The sequence below is a fragment of the Gopherus evgoodei genome, chromosome 1 (genome assembly GCF_007399415.2).
Source record: "Gopherus evgoodei ecotype Sinaloan lineage chromosome 1, rGopEvg1_v1.p, whole genome shotgun sequence".
NCBI lineage: Eukaryota > Metazoa > Chordata > Testudines > Testudinidae > Gopherus > Gopherus evgoodei.
In genome coordinates, this window is record NC_044322.1 from 235982286 (window position 1) to 236009277 (window position 26992).

Here is a 26992-nt window from a genome sequence, read left to right on the forward strand (position 1 = left end):
CCCTTCCAGCTTTAAGGTGAAACTCTGATAACTACTCTCTGGAACAGTTTTCCATCCAGTTATGCATCCACCTTATACTATACTTCCCTAGTGTGAGGTCATGCAAGACAGTATCAGAAGCCTTATTAAAGTCAAGATATACCATATCTACTACTTCCCCCTCTTCCCCCACCATGTTACCCTGTCAAAGCAAGCTGTTAGTAGTTTGACATGATTTGTTCTTGACAAATTCATGCTAACGGTTACTTATGACCTTATCTTCTAGGTGGTTGCAAACTGATTTGCTCCCTTATCTTTCTGTGTACTGAAGTGAAGCTGACTGGTCTGTAATCCCCCAGGTTGTCCTTATCCCCCTTTTTATAGATTGGCACTATATTTGCCCTCTTTCAGTCTTCTGGAATCTCTTCCCATCGTCCATGAGTTTTTGAAGATCATCACTAATGGCTGAGATCTTCTCAGTCAGCTCGAGTATTCTAGAATGTATTTCATCAGGCTCTCCTGACTTGAACACATCTGACCTCTTCGTTCCATTGTAGCCTCAGATCCTACCTCATTTCCACCCAGCATTTGCTATGTTAGATGTTCAATTGAGACTAACCTTTTCGGTGAAAACAAAGGCCTTTAACACTTCTCTTACCACATTTTCTGTTATTGCCTTTCCCCTCTCATTGAGAAACTAGTCTACTCTGTCCTTGGTCTTCCTCTTGCTTCTAATGTATTGTAGAATGTTTTCTTGTTACCCTTTATATCTTGAGCTAGTTTAATCTCATTTTGTGCCTTAGCTTTTCTAATTTTGTCCCTACATGGCTTTTGGGTTATTTTATGGTTATCCTTCATAACTTGACTCAGTTTCCACTTTTTGTAGGACACTGAGTTTCAGATCATTGAAGATCTCCTGGTTAAGCTAGCAAGCATGGTCTCTTACCATACTTTCTATGCAGTGGAATAATATGCACTTGTGCCCTTAATGGTAGTTTTTCAGAGAGAACTCTCTTGGACTGTTTTTCCTCTTGGACTTATTTCCTATGGCATCTTACCTACAAATTCCCTGTGTTTCCTGAAGTTTGCCTTCTTGAAATCCGTTATCTTTATTTTGCTGTTTTCCCTTCTGTTCATTAGAATCTCAAACTCTATCCATGATCACTTTGACCCAAGCTACCTTCCACTTCCAAGTTCTCAACCAGTTCCTATTTATCAAAAATCAACTCTAGAAGTCTCTCCTAGTTGCTTTCTCAACCTTCTGAAACAAGACTGTTTCCACTGCATTCCAAGAACTTATTGGATAATCTGTGCCCAGCTATATTATTTTCCCAACAGACATTTGGGAAGTCCATCATCAAAAAGCCTTATCCACCTTCTTCCTTGTTAGGAAGTCTATAGTAGACCCCTACCACGACATCACTCGTGGTTGGTTTAACTTCTTTTATCCTTACCCAGACATTTTCAACAAGTCTTTTCTATTTCCATCTCAACCTCAAGGGTATACATCTTTGATATATAAGGCAACAACCTCCTCCCTTTCCCCCCTACTTGTCCTTCCTGAGCAAGCTGTACCCTTTTTATACTAAATATTCCAGTAATGTGTATTATTCCAGCAAGTTTGTGATGCCAACTATATCACAGTTGTGATTATTCACTCGTAATTCTAGTTCTTCCTGTTTATTCCCCATACTTCTGGAAAGAAGACAGCCATGCTTTATCTACAAGGCAAGATACAAAAATTATTTATTGAATTAGAATTCTAAATAAGACAATCTTTTATAATTAAGTAGCATATGACAGACACCCTAATGGTAATTTTCTAACAAACTATTTTTATATTTGCTTTAATAAGTTTTTAGAGCTTAATTTCTAGTTAAATTTTCATGCAAACAAACAATAAAATCCCCAGATTTTGACATCTGTAGACTAATCCCAGAATCTACTTTTTAGGTTTCTCGCTCCGAAAGTGCCCTATGAACTACAAAAATCAAACCATAGTGCCAAAACATTTGTTTTTATAACTCTGGGAGCAAAATAATTTGTGCTGTACAATTGAATACAAGTAAAAAAGTAAATATTTAAGTTCTCCCCATCACACAATTCAAATAACTGAAGTCAAGATACATAGAACTTTTAATTAGACAGATCAATTTTACACCGGTCAAATCTCTATCACTTTTCCCTGTTTAATTTTGTTTTAAAGTGTTAACAGCAAAGATCTGTTGTAATAAAAACTTAGAATTACGATCTTAAATGAAAAACACTGTTTTTAATATTAGACCTAAGACATTTCATACATATACTTTCCTTTTTAAGGGAGACTTTATAGGGTAACCTAATGTAAAGATGTGAGTGAGTATACACTTACCTATTCCCATCTCTCCCATGTGATTCTCCATGCCATTTACTGATACCAATACATGCTTAGTTAAAGAATAAACACCTCCTTTACTCATTGTTTCCCAAACTACAATAGAAAATGTGTGCATTTGCCAGCTCGGGCATTGTGGGGTACAAAGTTTCCAGCATAGTAGATTTTCATTAAGTAGCATCTGTCCCATTGTGCTTCCTGTCCTCAACACCCACCCTCAAACATACAATCACAATTTAAACACAAGAGTTGTTTAAAACAGTAATCACAGTTACAGCAGGACCATTCATTGGCCTCTTCTACTTAGCCTACCCGGCTTCAAGAGCAAGCCAAAACATGCACATACAGAAGTCCCAGATTTCACTCATTTCAAAGGCAAATATCACTCAAGATGGCTGTGCAAGGGGCACGTGGAAAGTTAGTTACATTTGCCTCTCCTAATGAATTTCTGTGCAGCTTGTTTATTGGTCCATATTGCAATTGATGGAAAGCACATTACTACACATCTTTGCACATGAGGAAGTAAACAAGTACCAAGCACAATACCTCTAACTGTCTAATACACAATTGCTCTTAAAGTGTGAGGAGCATAATGTGTGATCTGCTTATCACAAAAGATTATTCCCCTCCATGTGCAGTGACTGGCAGCCTACAAAACAATTTCTTCACTGAAATTTATTTATTAAGATACTGTTTTCTAAAAACAAATGCAAAATTATTTCAGCCCTTGGCCCTTCAACCTGAGCCTGTAAAAACTTGTACACATTGATTTTCATTCACAGAATTAACATGCAAACATTTAAGTTCTGACTTCTGAGCTATGTACCAGCATGACATTCGAAAAAATTGAGGAAACTAACCACACACACACTCTTTAGTGGCTAAATACAAAACCAAATGCAAAAAAGGCACCAATTTACATTTAAAATGGGTATGTCTATACAGCATCAGAGCTTCCTTCCAGGTTAACACTAAATACTTTACTCACACTTTAAGATGTTTCAGTAGTCCAAAAGATAGAACACTGCAGCCAGCCCTACTGCTATATCTGAGGCCAGCAAGTAGTATTCTGCTGCTTTATCACATCACAAAGACAAATATTTAATAGTATAGTACCCAAGTTTACACACAGACTCTTGGCCATGTCAGGAGACATTTACAGCACAAAGATATTTTTTAAAACTTAATTTGATGCTCATGAGACACGCTTAGTACATTTTATTAACAGATAGGGCATGTATCTGCCTTGCCCAGTTTCCTCCACCAAACTGCTTCTGCTGTTGATGTGTCTCAACCATAACCTGGAGAGAGTAGGGAAGAATACTTCTAGGAGAGAAAGTATTGGAGTCTCCTCCCTTGGCCTCTAGCTCTGTCAACAAGAATACCAATTATAGGGCCAGTCTGGTTGTGGGTTGAGAGCTAATAGTCTTCCAGTTGTCCGTGGATACTATTGCACACCATTAGCTTGCTGCAGCAGTAAGCACAACAAAACAGTCAACAGGAATAATGCAAGCAAATCATTTGCTTTGAGGAACCACAGATGCAGTCTCTGAATCCCAACAGTACATCAAATTTCTTAAGCTGAAAAGAATCTACAGAAGCATTGTTATTCAGATACATGATTATTCAGGTGACAGTTCGAAAGATTAGATCCCTTACCAGAAGCTAGCAGACACTTTTTTTTTTAAAATACAAAATCAATCTATTCGGTCTAGAAATAGTTTCAAGAGTTAAACAATTTAGCCTCCTCCTTTTTCAAAAAAAGGAGCTTGCTGCGCTTCACCTTAAAGCCTGTGAAAAACATGTGGTACAACATTTTGTACTTTGATTTCAGTCCATCCAGCAATCACTTTAATTTAAATGTACAAATTTTATCCAAATATGGTTCAAACATTAGATATTCAAAAAAAAGGAGGGAGGACAGATGGACTCTTGTGTTCAGTTAAAGCTTTTTATTAGCCATTTTTGCTTTTCCTCACAAAAGCTTTTCAGAATTCTTGTAACAGTTCTTAGAATGTCAGAGTAGAGAGTTAAGCAGTTAAAAAAAAGAGTAGCAGCAGTTTAGCAGTAATTTCTCAGAGCATTTGACTGCAATATTTTTAGGCCTCCTTTTTCTCCAGTAAAATTTTGTGCAACTCATCTGCATCCTCACTTGTTTTCACTCTTATTAACATAGTGACAGGGACAGTGGAATTCTTCTCATCAATTGGTGGATTGGGAACACAGACTATAAGAACATTGTTTTTTCCTGTTCTTGTGCATGGCATCTTGGGCGGAACCAACACATTCAATAGTATGTTACCTGCATTTGTAAGAAAAGAACATATTAGGTTGAACAAATTATTGGTACTATAAGAAAATGTACATATTAGTAAGCTTACAGAGGAGGAATTTAAGCTTTAGTATGGAATGAGGGATACTCCCTTCCCCCATTTATATTCAAGGGATTCTCCCACCAGTAAGGGTTGTAGGTATGCTTTTATTTTAGGATTCCTTGGGGAAGCCACAGGAAATTGGTATGGTCCATTTCATTCTGATTATCCATTTGTATGCAGGTGGCAAAGCTTGCAGATGTGATCTACTACAGCTGCTGGAGATGTTCTTGTGGGGAGGAGACAAAGGAATTTTGTTTCCCAAATAATATCTATTCCTGTGCTATTTCTAAAATGATGCTTCACTAGTGACCCAGAAGAGATGAAATTCATGGGTACTTCATCAGATTCACTCTGCCACTGCCAGAAAGGCCTCAAGTGGAAGTACTGGCTAACTGACAGTATTAGACAAGTTTAGGTCCAAGGTTAGGCCTCTGTTCTTCTGCCAGTAGAGACTGGGGTGTGCTGATCTTTGTTTTATAAAATATTTGGCTTACCAGCAGAGCATCCACAAGGCACCAGGGGCCTACATCCGACCTCTTATCCAGAGGTAAAATGTCAGTGATTTGTAGTTCACAGGAAGGAAAGAAATGTGAAACCTTCCATCCAAAAAAGTGACAGAACAGCAAAAATAAGAGAAGCTGGAGGAACAGTATTAGGGTGAAGAGCACATGTGGGAATTTGTTTTTAGAAGGAGGATGTGTCCCTATGACCAATTTAAACCTCAGCTAAATGAGGAAACGCAACACAAACCGAAATCTGAGTGTCCACATTACATCTATATAAACTAAAAACATAGCAACTACTATTCCAAGACATCAAGCAGAGTCCTTAAGCAGTAGAAAAAAAATGCACTAAACATACAGGAGCTGTTAATATAGGACTGGACATGTTGTAGTAGAATATAATTTTTTATGGTTACCACTGTTCATTCATACAACATATGATGGAAATAGAGTATCACTGTTATTTATAACTCAGGTGAAAGTTGACATATTAAACTACTAAGCGATTTAAAAAAAATCGCATTCAAAGTTAGTGCTGTATTAGAATAGTTTCAAATTTAAACTCAGCAATATGCATAAACAAAAAATGTTTTCATAAACCTAGGAAATAATTCACAAAACTATAGTAGTATTGGGGGAGGGGAGGAATTCAGTCTTCCATTGTACCATACCAATTACATCTTAGAGGTTTTCATGCACCAGAGCTCAGCAGCACCCTACATGCATGGAATTTCTAGTGTACAATCTAATTCAGATTTTAATATAGAAGAAGACCACCCAATAACAAGCCTATTCCCCATCCCAGACGCAAAAGTCCGGATTTCTACCTCTTCCTAGTGCCCTAGTAGTCACCATTTATATCAGAATGACTGAGACATTATATGGCAATTTCCTGCCATATCCCTGGAAAACCTTATTGAATTAAGTTTAAACATCTTTGTGAGTGTATTGTATTAAATGAATAATTTATATATTATGGTGGTCCAAGATTGTAGTAACCTCTCTGGGAGAGAAATATGATGTGAACTCTAGAAAGCGATATGAACTTCAAAGGAGTGTTATGTTTTTATGTATTGAACAATATACCAGAGAGGAATGGATTTTGGGGACAGCATCAAGTGGTTTGCCTGGGGAATCTCTAGGGGGGAGCTGAATGCAAATTCCCCACCTTCAGTTATGCATAAACCCAACCTTTTGAGCTGTGCCCTGAGGATAGGACCATTATCTGCTGATTAGCTGTTCCCAGGGTCTCAAGATCAAAGACCCAAGCCTTATAATGGACAAACTAATCCATTCACTGGTGTGCTAGTTCTGAGCTAAGGCTGTTACAGACTTACAGCCATACAAAAATCCCAAGTAGGATCTGAAGGACTGACTCCTAGTGGAGACCCTGTTGCAGTTGGGACGTAATCTCTGGTAAAAACTTATTAGCACGTATGTATTTGTTATTTTTAATGTTTTCTCTGTAATGCTTTCACCTTATGAATAAATGTGCTAGTTTATCAAGGGCTGTGTTGTTACTTATAATGACTGGCAATTACTGCTATTCATAGCCTTCAAAGCGGAAGCAAAATGCAGACACTGGCTTGTTTAAGCAATCTGGCTTGCTGGGAATATCACAGTGTAGGCAGGGAGAACTGAGAAACCGGTCAAGAAGAAGACACATGCAAGTCTCTACCTAAGAGGTGATGGCTGAGGAGCTGGAAGCCAAGGGTGAGCGTTTAGTGGACCATGAAGGGGAAAGCAGGTCCAGTTGCTCTGAACTGATCATCTCTCTTATTTGAGTACTCATACATATTGAGCACACAAGTGTATGCATTTTTTAAAAATGCATACACTTGTGTGCTCAATATGTATAAGTACTCAAATAAGAGATACAATCAGTTATAGTGAAAGCACTGGATCCTTTAGAAAAGAGCACCAATGTAGATTTCATTATAGAGCATTATCAGGACCAGCAAGACAGACTCAGAAGAAAGTTACATACCTAAATTGGTGTCTGCTCGTACCAGCAGTTGAGTTTTTTCATTTCCTGCAGGTTTTAAATGCAGCGTTCCTACACCCTTTTCTTTAAATTCATTATCTTTTTTGTAGAACAGTTTGCACCTATAAAACAAGTCAGACAGTATGTACTGATATATAAATAAATTTTTAAAATCTCCCAGATAATACATAATGGAGGATTTGATCTACAGTTAAAGTCTTTTCAATAATTTAAACCTGACAATTAGAGAATATTAAAAAAACCCCTACACATGTCCAGTCTTCAAGACTACAACAAAATACATTATTTAGGTTCTTACTGCAACTACCCAGATGATAGATCCCATAGGATGGGTAAACTGTCCATATTAATGTTGTTTCAGGAAGAAAATGTGTTATTTGGGCTTTAAATTGTTGACTCAGCTACGTTTGAAATAGTCTCAAAAAAAGGTGTGACATTTTGAGTCTTATAACAAAGGACTGAAAGCATTTTAAGTTAAACTTTATGGAAAATAAGGCTGGAAAATTTGAATAGTTTCAGAAGTTTTATGAAGATACTGGGCTTGTCTACACTTACCAGGGGACTGATGAGTGGGGACTGATGCATCAGCGGTTGATTTAGCAGGTCTAGTGAAGACCCGCTAAATCGACTGCAGATCACTCTCCTGTCAATTCCTCTATTCCACTGGATAGACGAGTAGGAGTCGATGGGAGAACGTCTCTCATCAACATTGCGTAGTGTGGACCCCGAGGTAAGCAGATCTAAGCTATGTCAATTTGAGTTACGCTATTCATGTTAACTCCAATAGCGCAGTTTAGATAGAATTTCCCCATAGGGTAGACAAGGCCACTGAAAACTTGGCAAGAAAGAACTATCTAAGTCCCATTCGGTAAACAGCTGTGATAGCCGATCATCTTCTCAACAAAATAAAATATGCAAGATACTGTAGTTTCAAACAAGGACACCAAGTTATGGTATGTGAAGTGAAAGCCAAATGACCATATAGTATATAAAAACAGACCTGGGAAAAGCAGTTAAACAATAAAGATTTTAATACATAAAACTCTTGACCATTGTTTGAAATGCTAATTTTACTGCAAAACTGGGGAAAAACAGTCAGCATCACACACGATGTAGTCGCAAGCTAAAGTGTAAGAATAGATTTTAATAGGACCACAAAGCAAAGATTTCAAAAATTGGAGAGCTGAACCTGAAAATATTAACTGTTAAAGTCAAAATCCCAGCGTTTGCAATATAGTAAATTAAAACATAGAACCTGTTATCCTAAAACAAGATCTAGTGTACTTTGTAAACCTTGCTTCAAAATATTTAAAATTTACAGCCCCGATCCTGCAAAGATTTAATATGGTACATTCTTCACTCACATGAACAGTTCCTTTTATGTCAATGGGACGACACACATGCTTACAGTTAAGCATGTACTTAAGTGTTTGGAGCATCAGGCACTAAAACTGTATTTTAATTAAAACACTTCTTTTAATAGGCTTGAAGTCTGAATTCGAAGCAAATTTGGTTCTGTATTAACAATGAAAAGTTAGACTTAAAATACCTTAAATATTGTGAATTCTTTCATATACAGACCCAAATTTTCACAAACAAGTCTAACTTTACACTCCTATGCCCAGTCACCTCTGGGAAGGATTTTCAAAACACCTAAGTGACTTAGGAAAACAAGTCTCCAACTTCAAATTGCAAAACCTGATGGAGTATAGCTGGTCAAAGTGTTTCAGCTTTCTTGAGCTGTGGAACTGCAATATCAGAATGTGGTGTTGGTTGCAAATAGAGCACAAACTTTTGCTTATCAATTCTGTTTGAACATGTGTTGCTCTCACAGTAAGGATGTTAACGAGGACCTAGACATTCCACACAGATGAGCTCAGATGAAACTTCACAGAAAAAAAAAATATGTAAAATCTGAAGTTTAACAATTGAGAAACAAAAAAGTACAAACATCAATTTCAGCAATTTAGGATTGTAGAATAGGAAGAAGGTACACAACTTGCAAAATGTAAATAAAAACAGCGACTTCAATTTTAAAAAAATAATTTAAATCTTTTCTTTTTTTTTTTTAAAGTTATTTTTATCCACTATGGCTTGTAAACATTAAAAATGACCACTCACTTCTTCGAGTAGAAGGCATCATCTTCTTTTACCTCATTAACAACTGTTTTTGGTGGCTCTTCGTCCTCTTCATCTCCTCCTGAAAGAAAAGGAATGGCTTAATACAACCCAGAACAACATTGTGCAGATACCACTTAAAAAAATATATTGTTTTCTTCACACTGTATTATTGATAATACACAAACATACATATTTAGAGTACACATATACAGTCCCAAGATTGCCAAAAAATATTTTAAATTGATTTGTGTCTTGGAGGTAAGGCAACTATAAGAAACCTTCTGTGGTCAGTAAGTCTAGTGTTTTAATAGCTACACTAGCTAAATGAATATGAAGATCAGAATGATCCTAATTACATTTTTGGAAGTTTGAATAGCAGCTAGTTAATTATAAGGTTGATCTGAAAAAACAAAAAACAAAAACAGGATGTTTTTGGTTGGGAGATTAGTTATAAAGTAAAGAGAGATTGATGAGTAGTTTCCCCCCTCCCCCTCCAAAACCTCCCAGGTTATATGGAGGGCTTGAAAAAAAAGCTACACCAATGATATCAAGAGACAACAGCTTAAAAATGGGTAAGAGTTCAGGCTCTTTCCAACCCCCTCAACACTTCCTAGGAATTCTACTAGGATGCTGTGCCTGCCTCTGCTGCTACTCACAACTTTTCTAAGCAGTAGCAGAAGGAAACTGACAAGATCTTTGGTAGTTTTACTGCTCCCTAAATACTTAGGAACAGCAGCAGTGAAACTGACCAGAATTTTATTCATTTCATTCTGCAGCTGCTTGACAAAGCTACCGAGTGTTGCAGTGGGGCTGAAACTGCCTGAAGACTTGAAGGCTTTAATGTACCACTGCACAGGTGGTTCACATTCAGAAAGAGCAGAAACTTAGTTTTGTTCAAAAGTTTACATTCCACAGAAACTGAAGTTTTAGGGCCTTTCCCCACGACACTTGCAAGGGAAGCTACCTCCCACTCCTCACTTTAAACAAAACAAAAAAAACTGAAGTCCTAGATTATGTAACTTTCAGATAAGCACAGACTAAAATGGTGTGTACAAGCAAACAGATTTCCAGCTCCTATATTAAACTTCAAAAGACAGCCACGGTGGACAGGGATTGTAACGGAAACATTTATACATATTTTCACAGTACTAATCATCAGTCATTTTATTCCAGAATAAGTAGGGTATAGGGAACCAAGAGTACTCCAATTACCAACTTCACACATAAAATAACACTTTTGCATAATAATTTAATCAGTATTTGACAGTGCTATTTAAAATTCAGCACTATTATAAAATTGACACAATGGACCACACTATGTGAGTCATTACTTATAATTTTGTGGAGCAGTATTTAAAACAGATAAAAGGGATCCTTCCTTTAAGAACGAGGTGGGGTGGAGTGGTTTACAGTCCCTTTAATTAGATATGCAGGTTCCAGGTTAAAGTTACATTTGGTTTAATTTGAGCTAGACATTACAATGTAATTAAATTTCATTGGTGATTATACTTATCACACTGCAGGGAGAAATGTGCAATTTTTAGGCATATACTAGTCTGACGTATTAGAATAAATCAACACAGGGTCTGGATTATGAATTTGGTTGAAATTTTGGATGAACACAAGTCTATCAATTTCAATCATAAAATTTCAGTACTTACATAGGCAAATAAATTGCTTATGTAACACTGAAAAGATGCTATTAAAATGTACAAATCCAACTAAAATTTATAGTTTCTTACTGTCATGACAGCAAGACTGAGAAATTCAAGATTAGAGACAAAGTTCTGCAATTGTTCAGTATTGAAAATACAAGAGCAAAACGGGGAATAAACCTATACAACCCCTTGTTAAGCTTAATAGCTCACTACCAAGAAGCCTTGCAATATTAAGTTAAGCCCCAACATTCAAAGCCTATCATTAGTAAAAGTTCAATTTATCAAAAAATCAATATTTACCTTTATCCTCACTACTTCCACTTTCTGTCTGAGCTTCCAATACCCTGGTGGAAAGCGTGGAGACAGACTTTCCCTGCTTTGCATCTTTTCCAAATACACCCGAATTCCCAGGGGAGAATGAAAAACTAGTTAGTGTGCCAGAACCAAGTGAACCCAAAATAGAACTATCAACATTCTTGCCAAAATTAAATGAGACATTTGATGCAGCTCCTAATGGTGATTCCCTGTTCTTCTCCGATGTAGATTCAGTTTTCTTGTCTGATTCATCCTCAGTTTTGTTGCTGTTAAACAAAAACGTTGATCCTTGCTGAAGTTTCGAAGTCCCAAACGTAGGAACAGACTGAGTTCCAGTTGTTTTGTTGCTTTCATTTTCAGAGCCACTATCACTACTGCTTCCATGATGTTGTTCAATGCTTGCTAAATATTTCTCATAGTCTCTAAATATGGGCGTCAGATCACAGAGTGGATTTGTGTTTACATGCTTTACTATCCAGTCACGCACAGAACAGTTTAGAGCTGCTAACTGTTTGTGATAAACACTAGAGCTGCACATTTTATTTGGAGTGTAACCAGAAGATGAGGATTGTTGACTGTCACCATTAACTTTTGTGCCTGAAGCCTTTTTCTCAACCAATGTGGTGGTGGGACCATTTGATGTCACGGATCCTACTGAAAAAAGTAAGTAAGTAAAAGGAACAGTAATCTGGAAAATATACAAACTTTGAAGAAATGTATGTATCAAATCATCTATGTTCTTGCTCAACTATTTCTCTCTGTGAACTCAATTTAATCTGTATCACCACAATATTTAAGGCCTGAGGGAAAAGGAGAGGTGGAGCAGTACAAGTAAATATACAATGCTTTAAAACAGGTCCAGTGTTTGCAGTCTGGAGTTTCAAAATTGTATGGATAGTGATTAAAGGTAAGAGGCAAAACTTCCAAAAAACAAAATAGTATAGAAGAATTAACAAAGCTAAACAAAGTACAATATTAAAAAACAAAAAGCAAACTGTAGAAAAGTACTAAGTAAATACAAGGGAAGATTCTAGGTATAGGTTAGTTTTCAGTCACTTATCTGCTGCATCCAACATGATTAGCTAATAAAAACAAAAAGACCCAAGCTATTACAAGTTTAAAGATGCACATTTAAAATCAGGAAATGCAGAAGTTACATACACAGCAATATTTACTTGGCTATCTTGCACAACTGCATATTTCACAATACGTTATACATACAGTAATTATATTCATCTTCATACACAGGCCTGGTCTACACTGGGGGGGCGGGATCGATGTAAGATATGCAACTTCAGCTACGGGAATAGCACAGCTAAAGTCGACATCTCTTATTTCAACTTCTCCCGTCCTCACAGCGCGGGATCGATGGCCGCAGCTCCCCTGTCGACTGCTTCCGCCTCTCGCCTTGGTGGAGTTCCGGAGTCAACGGGAGTGCATTCGGGGATCGATTTATCATGTCTCATCTGGACGCGATAAATCAATCCCCAATAGATCGATCGCTACACGCCAATCCAGCGGGTAGTGTGGACATACGCACAGGATCTGAACCTGTTCTCACTGAAGTCAAAAAGATCTGTTATTCACTTCAATGAGAGCCAGACCACTCCCTTAAATCAGAAAGGCAGGGATATAAAATACTGAATACATTCAGTAAAGGTGGGACTTTGCTTTTGAACAACTTTAGCTTTTATATTTTCTCTCTTCAAGAGAATCTAATTGCTTGTTTTTAGCTTTAATATTGAAATTGTTTTCAACTGAACTTTCCCATCTTACTGCTATTTGCCACAACATTTTTCTGCAAAGCTTGTAACAGAGCAGCACCTATCTAATAATTACACCTTTACAACAGAAAAAGTTATTAGTAAAGTTAAAAAAAAATCAAGAATTTACAATCTTTTAGAAGGTGGCAAAAACAACATTGCAGTGATTAAACAAATTTCACTAGATAATCTTTGTGCTTCAGTAAGGTAAATTTAAGAAATTGTCCTATGCCACCTGTTTAGAGCAATCTGAATATAGTAAATCATATCTTGTTTGAGCAGGAATTTTAGAGGGACTCCATAGTAATCTCACAATGGGCACTGGGATTAATTTTTCCTTAAAACATGCCAAGTGAACACATTCAGAAGTTTGTTTTTTTTTTAATTGATCATAACTCTAAATAAAAGGCATTAATCAGGGCAGACTAAGTCCATGCTAAATTTCAAGCATTAACCTAAATCACAGATTAGAAATGGTGAAAGTTATTTTAACAAAAAGCATTTCACTCTTCTGTATCTAACACAAGGGATTAGGGAAAATAAAGGTTACTATCCTTCTGTAACTGTTCTTCAAGATGTGTTACATATGTCCATTCCACGCTTAGTATGCACACACCCTGCACACAGTCATAGGAAATTTTCCCCTTAGTGGCACCTTTGGGGCAGGTCAAAAGCCCTCTGCTGTTGCACACCACAGTCACCCAGCTGCTTCACAGCCCGCTCTGTTCCTTTTTGCCTGACAACTCCAATGCAGATGGGTAGGAGGGCAGGTTGTGGAATGGACATGTGCAACACATGTTGAAGAACAGTTACAGAAGGTTAGTAAGCATTTTTTGAGTGATTGCACATGGGAACTCCACTCTGACTCAAGCTGCAAAGTAGGAGGGGGGATTGGAGCTTATGCATACACAGACTGGAATACAACTTGTCCAACTTTAGCATAGTCTCTAGAGTCCTGAGTGATGGCATAATGGGATGGGAAAGTATGCATCGAAGTCCAGACTGTTGCTCTACCACTGTCCTGGATAAGGACTTGCACGAAAAAAGACACTGAGGCCTCTTGCAAACTTGTAGAATATGCCATTATTTTGCTCAGTAGAGAAATGCCAGCCAGATCAGAACATACATGAATACTGGAAGCTATCCACGATAAAATTATTTGTGAAAAGACAGAGACCTTTCATCCTGACTGCAATAGCCATGAATAGTTGGGTTGACTAACGGAACTTTTTAGTCCTGTCTAGAACACGAGAGCTTTTCAAACATCTAGGGCCAATTTGCTTGGTACTGAAGTTAGGCTTACTCACAGGTAATTGCAAGGATCGTCTCGGAGCAGTGTTCCCGCTAATTTTTCCTACACATGTGCGGAAAGAATTTAGTTATGTGTGCCAATATGGAGGTGATATGTGATGCAACCTCCATATTGGTGCACATAAAATTCATGCGGCAGGGATGGGACTGACGGGTTTGGAGCGTGGAAGGCAGCTCACGGCTGGGGTACAGGGGGTGATGACTCTGCTGAGGTTGCGGGCTGGGGTGAGGGGTTTGGGGTGCAGACTGCTCCAGGGCTACAGCAAGGAGAGAGAGAGAGAGAGAGAGACACACACACTCCCCCTCCCCAGCACTCTCTCTCTCTCCGCAGCGGCACATAGTATTTGGGGAGAGGCACCTCTCCCCACCATGGCAGCTCCAGGGTTGGGGTCATGGGATAGGTGCCTCTCCCCCGGCCACGTCAGGTCCAGGGCTGGGCTGGGCTGCCTCTTCTCCATCCTCTGCAGGTCTGGAGGCAGGGGCCAGGGGAGGGTCGCTTCTCTCCCATGGTCCATGGCAGGTCTGTCCGCAGTCCAGGCCGGCCAGTGACAGTCCGCCATTTTGGGCTCTAGACCCCAGGGGAGCACAAAGCAGACCAGCCCTCACCAGCAGCCCAGAGGAGCAACAGCAAATCTGGGCTCTTTTCTACCTCCCCCACCCCCACAGGCAGCCAGCAGATGCAGAGAGGAGACCTCAGCCAACTGGCTGAGAGGAGTGTGGGGGGTGGAACAGAGAGAAGTCCTGGGGCTGGTGGGCCCATAGGAGCACAGAGGAGGGTTCGGAGAGGAACTAGCGCTGTGGCCGCTGAGCCAAACACAAGTGGAGTTGCAGGCTGGGCTGGGCCACCACAGAGGTCTGGGGCTGGGGGAGAGCCATCTCTCCCAGCCACAGCCCTGAGCGCCTGCATGATGCTAGGCTGCTTCGCAGCCAGACAGCTTAGAGGGAACCTAGCTCTCGAGTCTTTTTAAAAAATTGGTGTCATATTAGGTATCCTCCAGTTATCTGGTAGAGAAGCAACTTCAAATCACAGGTTACATGCCACAGTCCTGAGATGCAACCTGGCATGATAGATTATGTTTATGCATAAGGCCATATGCCCCAGGAACCTTACAGAGATTTGCACTGTTGTGATAGGATGAGCCTTGAGATCTGCAACAAGAGATCAAATTGTTTGGAACCTTGTGTCCAGAAGGAAAGCCCTGGCTTGAGCAGAATCCAGAACTGCTCCTATAAACTCCATCCTCTGAACTGGAGAAAGGACAGAATTCTTTATGTTGATCAGCACACTCAGAGCTTTGAAAAGTTGACCAGATGAGAGCTACACTGGACAGTACCTGAGCACCGGATTCACTTCTGACTAGCCAATTGTCCATGTAAGAATAGACTTTTACTTCTAGCACATAGGTACCACCATCATGCACTTTATGAAAACCCGAGGAGTTGCTGACAGGCTGAAAGACAGCTCAGTGAACTGGTACTAAGAGTGTTTCACTAGGAATCTGACATTTTTCTGTGACCTTGATAAATTGTCTCATGAAAGTAGGTGTTTTTTACATTGAGGGCAGCACACCACTCTCCAAGGAGGGAATGATGGAAGCTAGAGGGACCATGTAAAATTTATTGGTCTGAGACCTCTTTGCTTTCACAATGAGGAAACAACAGGAATAAAACCGCAGAATCTACTTTATGGCTCCTACTCGAAAAAGAAAATGAACCTCCTGGAGAAGGAGCTCCTCATGAGAGTAATCTCTGAAGAGGGACTGTGAAGGAGGAACATAAAGAAATTAGAGGTTATGTCCCATTTCCACAGCGCTTAAGACCCAACATCCGAGTAATCTAGGACCAAGCATGGAGGAAGTGGGCAAGATGGTTTGTGAATATGGGGGGAGACTGAATATGGCTTCCTGGAAACTGGCATGCTGTCCTTGACCGACCTATCAAAATACCAGTTTAGTACCCCCCGGATGACTAGATGGAGCATTGATGAAGAAGCAGCAGGAGGAGGTGGTCTGCACCCTAGAGTCCTTCAAATCATGGAGTTTAGAGTCTGTTCATTCCGAAAAAAGTGAAGACTCTTCAAAGGACAAGTCTTGTGTTGTTTATTGGCCCTCTTCCAGAAGACCTGAGCTCCTGGCATGGAAACTACAGAAGCCATGGTCATAGCAGCAGAGTCCACTGCATCTAGTCCAGGTTTCAGCAAAGCTGAAGCTCTGTGGTGGCTAAAATATCAGTAAGATAGTGGGAGGACTCCTTAACCACTCTCCTTCACCTGGATCCCCAAACTTGAGGTCACCCTATTCAATAGATCTTGGTGAGCTTTATAACCTTTGGGAGGGGGTGAGATGCCATCTGAGGAAGTGGCCTCATCATGAGAGGATGAAAAAGTTAGCACAGGCTGAGGCTGCTGCTCCTCTTCTGCTAGCTGTCCAGCAGGGTCCTCCTGAACTGCCTCTGTTCACTCACCACCGGGCCTCCTACTGGACTCAGGAACAGGTGGCAACAGGAATAGGAACTCAGGAACAGGTTAGTCAACTCCCCACACCTCCAATTCAGAGAAGGGTGAATCACCCTGTGCTAACTGTTTGTGTGTGTGTGTGTGTGTCTGTGTTGCTCCCAACAGTGATGCATCAGTAAAGAGGCCAACACTGCAAGCTTACCCTTTGATGGTACTGACGGGTGTGAAGACTGAGGCTCATGGTATGGAGAATTCTGCACCAATAATATACTTGCACCCTTCTGTCTGCTGGTACCAGAAGCATGGTCTCCTGCAGGATATACCGGTACTGATAGGCTCACAAGACCTCTCAGTGTCACAAACGTATTCTGTGTAGGGGGTACCGAGATGTTCTCTGAATGCTGTGGTACTGCAGGCGCAGAAGGCGTCTGTTGGGGCCCCACACTCCACGGTATCTGCCTTGATACCAGAATTAATGGCATTGGTTTTGGTTCAACTAGTGAAGAATGCTGGGATTTCAGCTGCCCTCTGCTCTCTTCCCCATGCCTAGATGATTTTAGTGCCAGTAACCTTCTTCTCTCGGTAGTCTGTTCAGATCTCTCATGTGTCTTCATACACACTGGGGAGGGTGGGCAGTTCAGGGTCACAGACAGCATAGGAGGTGCATTCCTCCCCAACGCCAAAGCACTTGGGGCAGAGTCCAAATATCTAGGCTCTGACGGAGGTCTCAGGGAATAACTGGTAGGCGCATCACTAACTGAATAAGGTATGGGAACCATGTGAACTATTTACATAAACCTTTGCTCTCTCTTTTCTTATCTTGAGCAGGACCTTTGATATGAGAGGAACTGAAGGAAAAACATAAGGAGACCCATATTACAGTGAAAGAGAAAAGTGTCTGAGAATGATGTGCAGAACTGGAGAACTGGGAACATTTCTTGTTTTTGACCTTGGAAAATAAGTCTCTTTCTGGGACACCTCAATGCAGAAATATGTTGTGAAGAACAGGGTCCATTTCTCATTTGTGCATCTGCAAAAATTTCCTGCTGAGGGTGTCTGCTCTCGTGTATTCTTGGAAGGTAGGCAGCTGGCATCCTGATGCTGTGCCAAACACATCAATTCCACAGTTTCACTGCCTCGGCACAATGGGATGGTGATCTTGTTCCTCCCTAGAAATTTATGTATAGCATACATGCTACGTTGTCTGTTATAATCTTTATGTTTGCCTCTGATCAACGATACCAAATGTGAACAGGCATTCCTAATCACTCTGATAGGTTGATATGCAGTGTTGATTCCAAGGGGGACCATTTACCTTGAACCGTAGGTTGTCTAGACGAGTGCTTCAGCGTAGTAAAGATGCATCTGTTGTCAGTATCAATACTGGAGGTTGTGGAGTGAAGGAAACCCCTAAGCAGACATTCTGTGGAACCTGCCACCATTCGAGAGTTTTTGACTGTCGAGGGCATCAACAGCAGTTTGTTCAGTCTGTCTCTGGTGCATATACCGCTTTGAGCCATGCACGAAGGCAATGCATGTGGAGTCTTGTGTCACTTACTACAAAGGTGCCTGGCACCATGTACCCCAGTAGTTGTAGGCAATTTCTGGCTGAGGTCTGAGGGCTGGCCTGGATTGTGTTGATTTAGACAGGTAAGGCATTGAACCTTTATAGTGAGAGGAAGGCTTTGGTCCTTCACGGCATCTAGATAGAAGCCTATGAATCCTAGATATTGTACTGAGTCACAACTGATTTTTGAACATCCAATTTTTAGTCCCAGCTGCATGAATATATTTATAGTATTTTGTGTGGCCGATAGGGCATCAAAGGCTCATGGCATGAGCAGGCACTGGCAATGGATATCACAATTCCTACTGTGCAAAGATCTGCTGCTACCACTGACAGGATCTTTGAGAACATCCTTGGTGCAGATGATAGGCCAAATGGAAGTACCCTGTAGTGAAAATGGTCTTGATCCAAGGTGAATCTCAGAAATCTACTGTGGAATTTTCCTGCCAGATAAGTCGTTTTTCTAGTCCTTGTCATCTGGTGTCGATTTATGTGGTGCTGTGTGCCATGTTCATTTACAGGATCTACCACAAGAGAATTTGGGTGTGGATGGGAAAATAAAGTCCACACCTTTAGAGGGGACATCTTTTTTTTTTTTTTTTAATCAGCCCTTTTACATGTGGGCTGTATTGTGGGTGGTGTTTGCCAGATGGTTCTGGCTGGGTCTAGTAGGGCCTTGTTGACAGAAAGGGCAATATCAGCTAACGAGGATGTATGCAGGATGCCAAGCAGCTTGCGTTGTGATTCCTTCCCTTCTTCGAGGGGGGATCTGAAGTGAGTCTGCTCTTGGTGAGTTCCTGAAACTGTCTGATATCATCTACCATGGTTGGTGGCGGACGTATAATGGCTTCATCTGGAGATGAAGAGATGTTTGTTGCTGGAGTAATCTTCTCCAGTCTGCTTCCTGGTGCTCAAATGTTCCTCTTCCAAAAAAAGATCCGGGGGTTTAGAAAGGGAAACTGAGGGAGATTTCTTCTATTCTGATGTGAGACAAACTCTTGAGATTCTAGAGAACTGGTATCTATAGGTTGCCCATGGGACCCAGTACAGTCACTGGGGTGGTGAGAAGGGCCTGGGTGTCCATACCAAGTGGATAGGCCTTGTCTGCCATACTGATACTTTTCAGAGTAGCAGCCATGTTAGTCTGTATCCGCAAAAAGAACAGGAGTACTTGTGGCACCTTAGAGACTAAGGTGCCACAAGTACTCCTGTTTGTACTGATACTGTGGCTCTGTGACCATTTCTAGGTGACTGGTCCCTTGACATTATCCTGTGGAGCTTTGCACTGAGACTGAACATGTATCAGTCATCCTTCTCTTCTTCATTAGATAGAGGTGGAGCAGACAAGGAGGCTGATGGCGAATTGTCTTGGTACCATGGGGAATTCAGGGGATCAAGATGTAGTCGGTACTGAGGTCATGCCAGCACCAATTAACGGGGGATTCAGGTGTTTCTGAAACCAATAGATCTTTGGAGAAATGGAATTCTTGTGATACCATCGTAGCAATCAGTAACGTTAAAATCTGCAGAAAGGAGATAGTCATTGTCAAGGGAGTCAACCGTACCTGTAATCTTCTGTGGTTTGATAAGTGGGCAGAAGAAGTTGCTCTAGTCTTTTGTGTAGTGGAGATGCTTGGTACCAAGGCTCTCCTTGACTCCAGCAGTGCCATTTAAGAGGAGCTGGTGTGCTCTCTATCACTCTTCTCCTCTGATGGTACGGACGTCCTCATGCCTTTCGGGTCTTTAGGCTTACTGGCAGTACCTGAGGAGCCTATAGCTTCATGGGTATCCAGTCAAAGTTTGGTTGATAACGAGGTGGACAATTTTGCCAGGGATCTCTTTTTCCTGGTCAATTCTTTAGTCTTGGGACTTGTAGCTCTCTTTAAAGTTTTTTGAGAATCAGGAGATTTCCTCTTTGAGGCCACCTGAGTGTGATGTCCTGAGGGAACCAATGAGTGTGCTGGGAACTATCGTTCTGCAGCGGTCCAGGTGAACTTTCCATCATGAGGAATCTGATATTCAGTTCACGTTTTTTTTCCTACTCTTGATTTTAATTTCAGGCAGAAAGTACACTTCTGTGGTACCTGACACTCTCTGAGGCAACGAATGCCATGTGAATGACTGTTACTGACCGGAATAGCTTCTGTGCAGGAGAGAGCGCATTTAAACCCATGGGAACCAGCCATGCCCCTTTTCGGGTTTCACTTCCCAAATGGGAAGAGATGACAAACATCAGTTATGGACAGGGAGATAATTTTGAAACCCCATTTCCCCCCCCCCCAAATTTAAAGGAAAAAGGATAGTATTAATATAACGTAAACTCTACGAGTTATAGTATCTAATGGAAATATAGCTCAGAAACAAATTCTCACTTGGACTCTGCTAATGCTTCATTTCAGGCCAAAAGTGGTTGAGAAGGAACTCAGGGTGGTTGACCCATGCAGCGCTAGATAGCCTTGAGACAGAACATGAGACAGGCAGAGCACATATGCAGGACAACCGGGCACTGCTATCTAAAATCTCCAATCTGAGGAATGTGGATACACCTATAGTGAAGCAGCCATACCGACACTACTCAAAGATGGCCCAAACTTTCAAAATGAACAGTTCCATATTCCAGCAGTGAACATGTAAAGAATTCAATCCTAAATAATCATTCTGGAAAATGGTGGGAAAATGAGGGTTATAAAGAGAAGGTTTTACCATCTTCCCTATAGTAAGCATGACCAGTGCTGGCTATTAAGATGATGTATTCAACAGTGCCCCTCAAGGAGTGTTGAAGGTTGGCAGTTGTTTCAAAGTCTGGATCAAGGTTTGTCAAGCTATTTAAAGTTTCTTAAAATTATAAGTGTCATAACACAATGTATGAAAGTCTAGTTGCTAGGATAGTTTTGCAGTATAATATACTGACATATTGTAAATGCCAAGATTTTATTTACAAGGTAAAGTGTATATTACATTGGTGGACGTGCAGGTGAATCAATGCATCATCAGGGATCTACAATCCATCCTGGACAATGATCCCACACTTTCACAGGCCTTGGGTGGCAGGCCAGTCCTCGCCCACAGGCAACCTGCCAACCTGAAACATATTCTCACCAGTAACTGCACACTGCACCATAGGAACTCTAGCTCAGGAACCAATCCATGCAACAAACATCGATGCCAACTCTGCCCACATATCTACACCAGCGACACCATCACAGGACCTAACCAGATCAGCCACACCATCACCGGTTCATTCACCTGCACATCCACCAATGTAATATACGCCATCATATGCCAGCAATGCCCCCTGCTATGTACATCGGCCAAACTGGACAGTCGCTACGGAAAAGGATAAACGGACACAAATCAGATATTAGGAATGGCAATATACAAAAACCTGTAGGAGAACACTTCAACCTCCCTGGCCACACTATAGCAGACCTTAAGGTGGCCATCCTGCAGCAAAAAAAACTTCAGGACCAGACTTCAAAGAGAAACTGCTGAGCTTCAGTTCATCTGCAAATTTGACACCATCAGCTCAGGATTAAACAAAGACTGTGAATGGCTTGCCAATTACAAAACCAGTTTCTCCTCCCTTGGTTTTCACACCTCAACTGCTAGAACAGGGCCTCATCCTCCCTGATTGAACTACCTCATTATCTCTAGCTTGCCTGCATATATATACCTGCCCCTGGAAATTTCCACTACATGCATCTGACGAAGTGGGTATTCACCCACGAAAACTCATGCTCCAAAACGTCTGTTAGTCTATAAGATGCCACAGGATTCTTTGCTGCTTTTATAGATCCAGACTAACATGGCTACCCCTCTGATACAAGGTAAAGTGTGTACGAAAAATGCTGAAGCCACAAGACCTGTGTGCTGGAAAACAATCTCAAAATAAACTGAATGAGTACCATAATGAAGAGCCTAGACTAGGATTAGTACTTTTGTTTATATACAATCTTTATACATTCTAAATTTATTATCTTATTTATAAAACATTCTCTTACTGATCAATTCACTAGAGAGCATAAAGTCATACAACTCTGGGAATCAATTATCCTGAAGTCTGCAGCTAAAATGTCCACAGCTCCACCTATGGTTTCTATGGAGCAAATAGCAAAATGTGTTTTAGCTCTTCATTCAAGCAAAAATTTAAAGGATGACCCCACCACCAGAAGGAAATAGGACACAAGCATTATGAAAACCCAAAAGTTGTTAATTTGACTCCAGAAAACTAGAGCCAAAAGTATTTTTATACAATATACAAAAGATAGGCTTCAAATGTAACCCATCATCATTAGTTCAAGTTTGCCTATAGGAAGCTGCAGTACAGAAAACCATTTCAGATTACTGTACCAACAGGTTTTCAGTAGTTGTCACAAGTTGTTTCAGAAAGCAACTCAGGATTCTGGCCACCTGATTCTATATTTTAACATTACTTTGAAAACACTATAAAGAACACAATGGCTACATTAAAAAAAATGGAATATTCCGTTTGCTGTGGTGAGCAATCCACAAGTATTTTAAAGTAAAATTTCTCAATGTGCTCAGTTCGATTTTAAGTAGATTAGCAATGTGTTTTATACATAACAAAATAAAAAAAATGGTATTGCTTGAAAGTCATTTAAATCTCTTCCCTTTAAATCTAAACACTATGTGATCCATCTTTCAATAATGAGAGTTGCAACTAAAGTAATCACATCTGATGGGTTGCTTTCACTGAATTTTATTCCTCTAAGTTGTGGAATTTAAGAAAAATGAGACATTCAAAATGCTTTATCAGCAGGATAAAGTTGTGGAATTTAAGAAAAATGAGACATTAAAATACTTTATCAGCAGGATTTCATAAACTTGGCATGCTATACCATGTTTCAGTCTCCCATTCCCAATCATTTTTTTTCAGAAAGCGTTTAACTTCTACTTAATCTATTGCAAAATATGAATTAGTTTCCAAATTTCACATTTGGAGATCAAACTGAGTATATAGACTTGCCCTTCTCACTTGTTTAAAGTCTTTGTAAGAAACCCAACAGAGAACAGAGTTTTTTGAAACGTTCTTTTACTGTTACAACGAAAAACTGTCACTTAAAGTTTGGACCACCACTTTAGCTTAAACAAATAATTAATAACTTTGGACACTTTTTAATTGCATGGCAATTTCATTTAATACAAATAAAAGTATGTCAACTTACCAAATGCAGGCTGTACTTCAGAAACAGTCTTTACACTAGTGAAAGAGGGAGTACTAGAAATACCACTGCTTCCATTGGACAGCCCTCCTAAAGGCTTCATTTCTGTACCATTACCAAATCCAGTGAAGCCACCACCTCCTTTTCCAGAAGGTAAAACAAAACCTTTAAACCCTTTAAAAGCTCCTCCATTGTCAGACTGAAATAAAATAAAATAAATAAAACCAGTTACATACACCTCACCCACAAAAATTCTTTCATCTACTCAGTACTAATCAAACACTACTGCAAAACAGTCCCCCTGCCCACACCCAAAAAAAAAGAATAGTACCGAATCCCTACAACAAGAACAAGTACTATGTTTCTGTAGTTTACTACATTTGACAAATAAAAATAATTTTCTAGCCACTCTATTTACAGAAATCAGACATCAATTTCCTTCCAGTTCATACATGCTTTGTTTTCAACAAATGTTTATAATTACTGTACTTTGGCTCAGGCAACTGACAATATGAGTACAAAGATACATAACTAAGCTTAGCAGAATTCTATATTTTTTTTATTTCAACAGATACCTGTTTAGTTTTAAGCATTTTAAAAATCTATTTAAATTTTCCACAGTTGTCAGAAATTGGGGAACAGGAAGGTCAGACAATTATTTAGTGACAGCAGACGCTGATTCAAAAACTTAGAGCTCTATAACTATTAAAACACAAATTGCCAACATATATATACAAAATAAATATCCTTAAATCAAACTATGTTTTCAAGCAACATTTTCTTTACTTTGCCTATCTGTAAATTGAGTATTACTGACAGAAATACATTTGCATTGGTGTGTGCATATGGTGAAACAGACGTTTATCGACATTTACCAATAAAAATCTAATCCTTCCAAGCCTATATATACAAACCTCACCTTACAACTAACGAAATGGTCAGAGTAGGAAGACCCATTTGAGAACAAAATCTGCAGGACTAGTAATGAATGAGTAGGAAAATGCCCTATTTTAAGAAGCATATGTTGTATAGTATGTGGAAATCAGGCAGGAAGACATGATGTTAGTAATTAAACATTGTACTAGCATTGTTGATAAACACAATTTGATCTACTCCCACAGCAAGAATGTATCTTGCATTAAAGAACCATTAATAACTTGCTTTGCTGAACACATGGAAACCTATAACTACATGATAATTTCAGATAAAAACATAGAAAATGTATTTCCCACACATATACCTTCTGCCTGTTTGCAGAAAAGTTCTCCAGAATATTTTAATGTCGGCAAAATTCAATGTATTTTTTCCCCTAACCTCAGCCTCATGAATGGCTGAATGTTTTGACTGAAATTTCAGGATGGCAAATTTCAACCCAAATGGTTAAAAGTTTAACAAAATTATAGCAATTGAAAATAGGGTATTTCAGGAAATGTCTGGTAACTTTAAAAATAGGCAAGTCTATCAGCCCTCCTCTAACACTAAGTTATTGTTAAAATCTCCAAAATGTTCCCACTGTTGGAAAACTGAAGCTATTCAAATGCTTGGTTTCCTTTTGTCTTTAGAAATGCTAGTTGGTTTTCTGCAGTGGAAATTCAAAATGTTTTAAAGAACTTTCACCTTTCTTTGACCATTGCATTTGTACTGTCTATATCCCACTCCACCCTTACCATTGCTATGTGGACAGTTACTGAAAATATCTTCTGCAGCAAACATGGATTCCTGTATTTGAACAGTGTCCACTATAGTACCCTTAAAAAAAGCCTGCGATACAAGTTAAATTATAGGGGAAAATGCACAATACATAATCATCAATAGAGCACAGGTGGCACATTTTTCAGTATTAAAGATTGAGAGTATAACTATATTTGTCTTAAATGTTAATTACCTCAACCCCAACATTTCTGCGCTTTGCTTTCTTAATAGCTCTGTTCTTCAGGACTTCTTCACTAGCCACTGAGAAAGTTCCCACCTGTAGGAAAAGTACAAACTGTGGAATGCCTGGTGATGGTCTGAACATGCAGGGTCAAAATACCCTGGAAAGAAACCTACTAGTGGTATTAGTTTTCTGCGTACCAGAAGTTGTAAAAACATAAGAATGGCCATACTATGTCAGACCAATGGTCCATCTAGCCCAATATCGTGTCTTCTAACAGTGGCCAATGCCATGCATTTTAGAGAGGAAAAAACAGGCAATCATTGAATGATTTATTTCCTGTCATTCACTCCCAGCTTCAGCAAAAACTACTACTACCAACAATAAGATACATTGCCAAACTCCCAGAGGTCAAAACTTCACAAATGAAAAGTGGAGAATAAAATGGGTAAAGAAAAGGGAAGAAAGTGTGTTTTTAATAGTGGAAAAGGAACACTGATTTTATGAGCGTTTATCTTATGAATGCCTAGTAATATGAACAATTTTTCTGCTGTCCAAGTCATCTTTCTGCTGCCAAATGTGATATCAATCCTTCAGCTGACATTCAAGCAACCGTACAAATTTGAAGAGCCCGAGTGATTTGGCAGTAAAGAGATGCAGTTCCCTAAAATAGAGAAATACATTTCTCTGAAAGAAAAGAATCAGGCATGCTGTATAACACTTGTCATCACTCATTATGTACCATATAGCTGCTCTTTGATTTCATTTTTATTATGGCAAATGAATGACTTCAGAAATTCAGCTGTCTGAGAACAGAGGTTACACAATATTGATGCTGAAGAAGTAAATTCCAAATCATTAGCAGCTGCCTGCACTATTACTCTTGTGACCTTAACTTTGGCCTTGGCCTGTTAGATATAGATGATGCAGTCATAAGTCATCATCAATCTTCTGCAAGCTGTTGCATTTATAAGGCAAAACCTGACCACCACCACAGAATAAATGGAGGACTTTAATATAATTTGTTTTAGAAATGTATTGGTAACTTTAGATTTCTCTCATTTTCCACTAGCCTAAGTTTTCACATTTTGAGTACTGCATAAGCTAGTATAACCAAGCAAAGTGTTCCAAGCAAAATAACACAAAACATGTAATTCTGAGGTTGACCCATATAAAAGCGAAGTGTGATTCGAACAGAAGTTCTGTACTTGGCTTTATCTATGAAGTCTCAGTAATGGCACAACAACCCACTCAGTGACTTCTATCTGTATCTCAATCAGTAAAAGCAACGGTCCCTACCAAACTTGGATAAGTATTGTAAAGGCTCTCTTACTCCACATGCATCTTAAGAGCTCAAAACCCTTAAGCATTCTAACAAATTCACAAGTCTGGGTTCTCTCTGTAAATTTAACATCTTCTACTCTGTGGAAAAGGACTTGGGATTCTGAGGAGGCTAGTTCCCTTTCTGTAATTCTAGCGACACAGCTAGAGGGCTGATCAGATTAAGATC

The 26992-nt window shown here is 39.6% G+C and overlaps 1 protein-coding gene across 3 annotated transcripts in view; it reads right to left on the reverse strand.

Moving 5' to 3' along the window:
- Positions 1-353: 353 nt before the first annotated feature.
- Positions 354-26992, reverse strand: part of LOC115638143 (nuclear pore complex protein Nup50-like) — a 33832-nt gene continuing 7193 nt past the window's right edge. The window contains exons 3-8 of one of the 3 annotated variants that reach the window (XM_030539724.1): positions 25495-25578; positions 23613-23808; positions 11316-11981; positions 9358-9436; positions 7219-7337; positions 354-4655 (exon numbers count right to left, since the gene is read on the reverse strand). In XM_030539724.1, the coding sequence (XP_030395584.1) occupies positions 4453-4655; positions 7219-7337; positions 9358-9436; positions 11316-11981; positions 23613-23808; positions 25495-25578 (1347 nt within the window). In that variant the 3' untranslated portion in view covers positions 354-4452. Of the gene's footprint in view, positions 4656-7218; positions 7338-9357; positions 9437-11315; positions 11985-23612; positions 23809-25494; positions 25579-26992 lie in introns of all 3 variants that reach the window. The other 2 variants (XM_030539720.1, XM_030539729.1) reach the window with 2 other exon arrangements.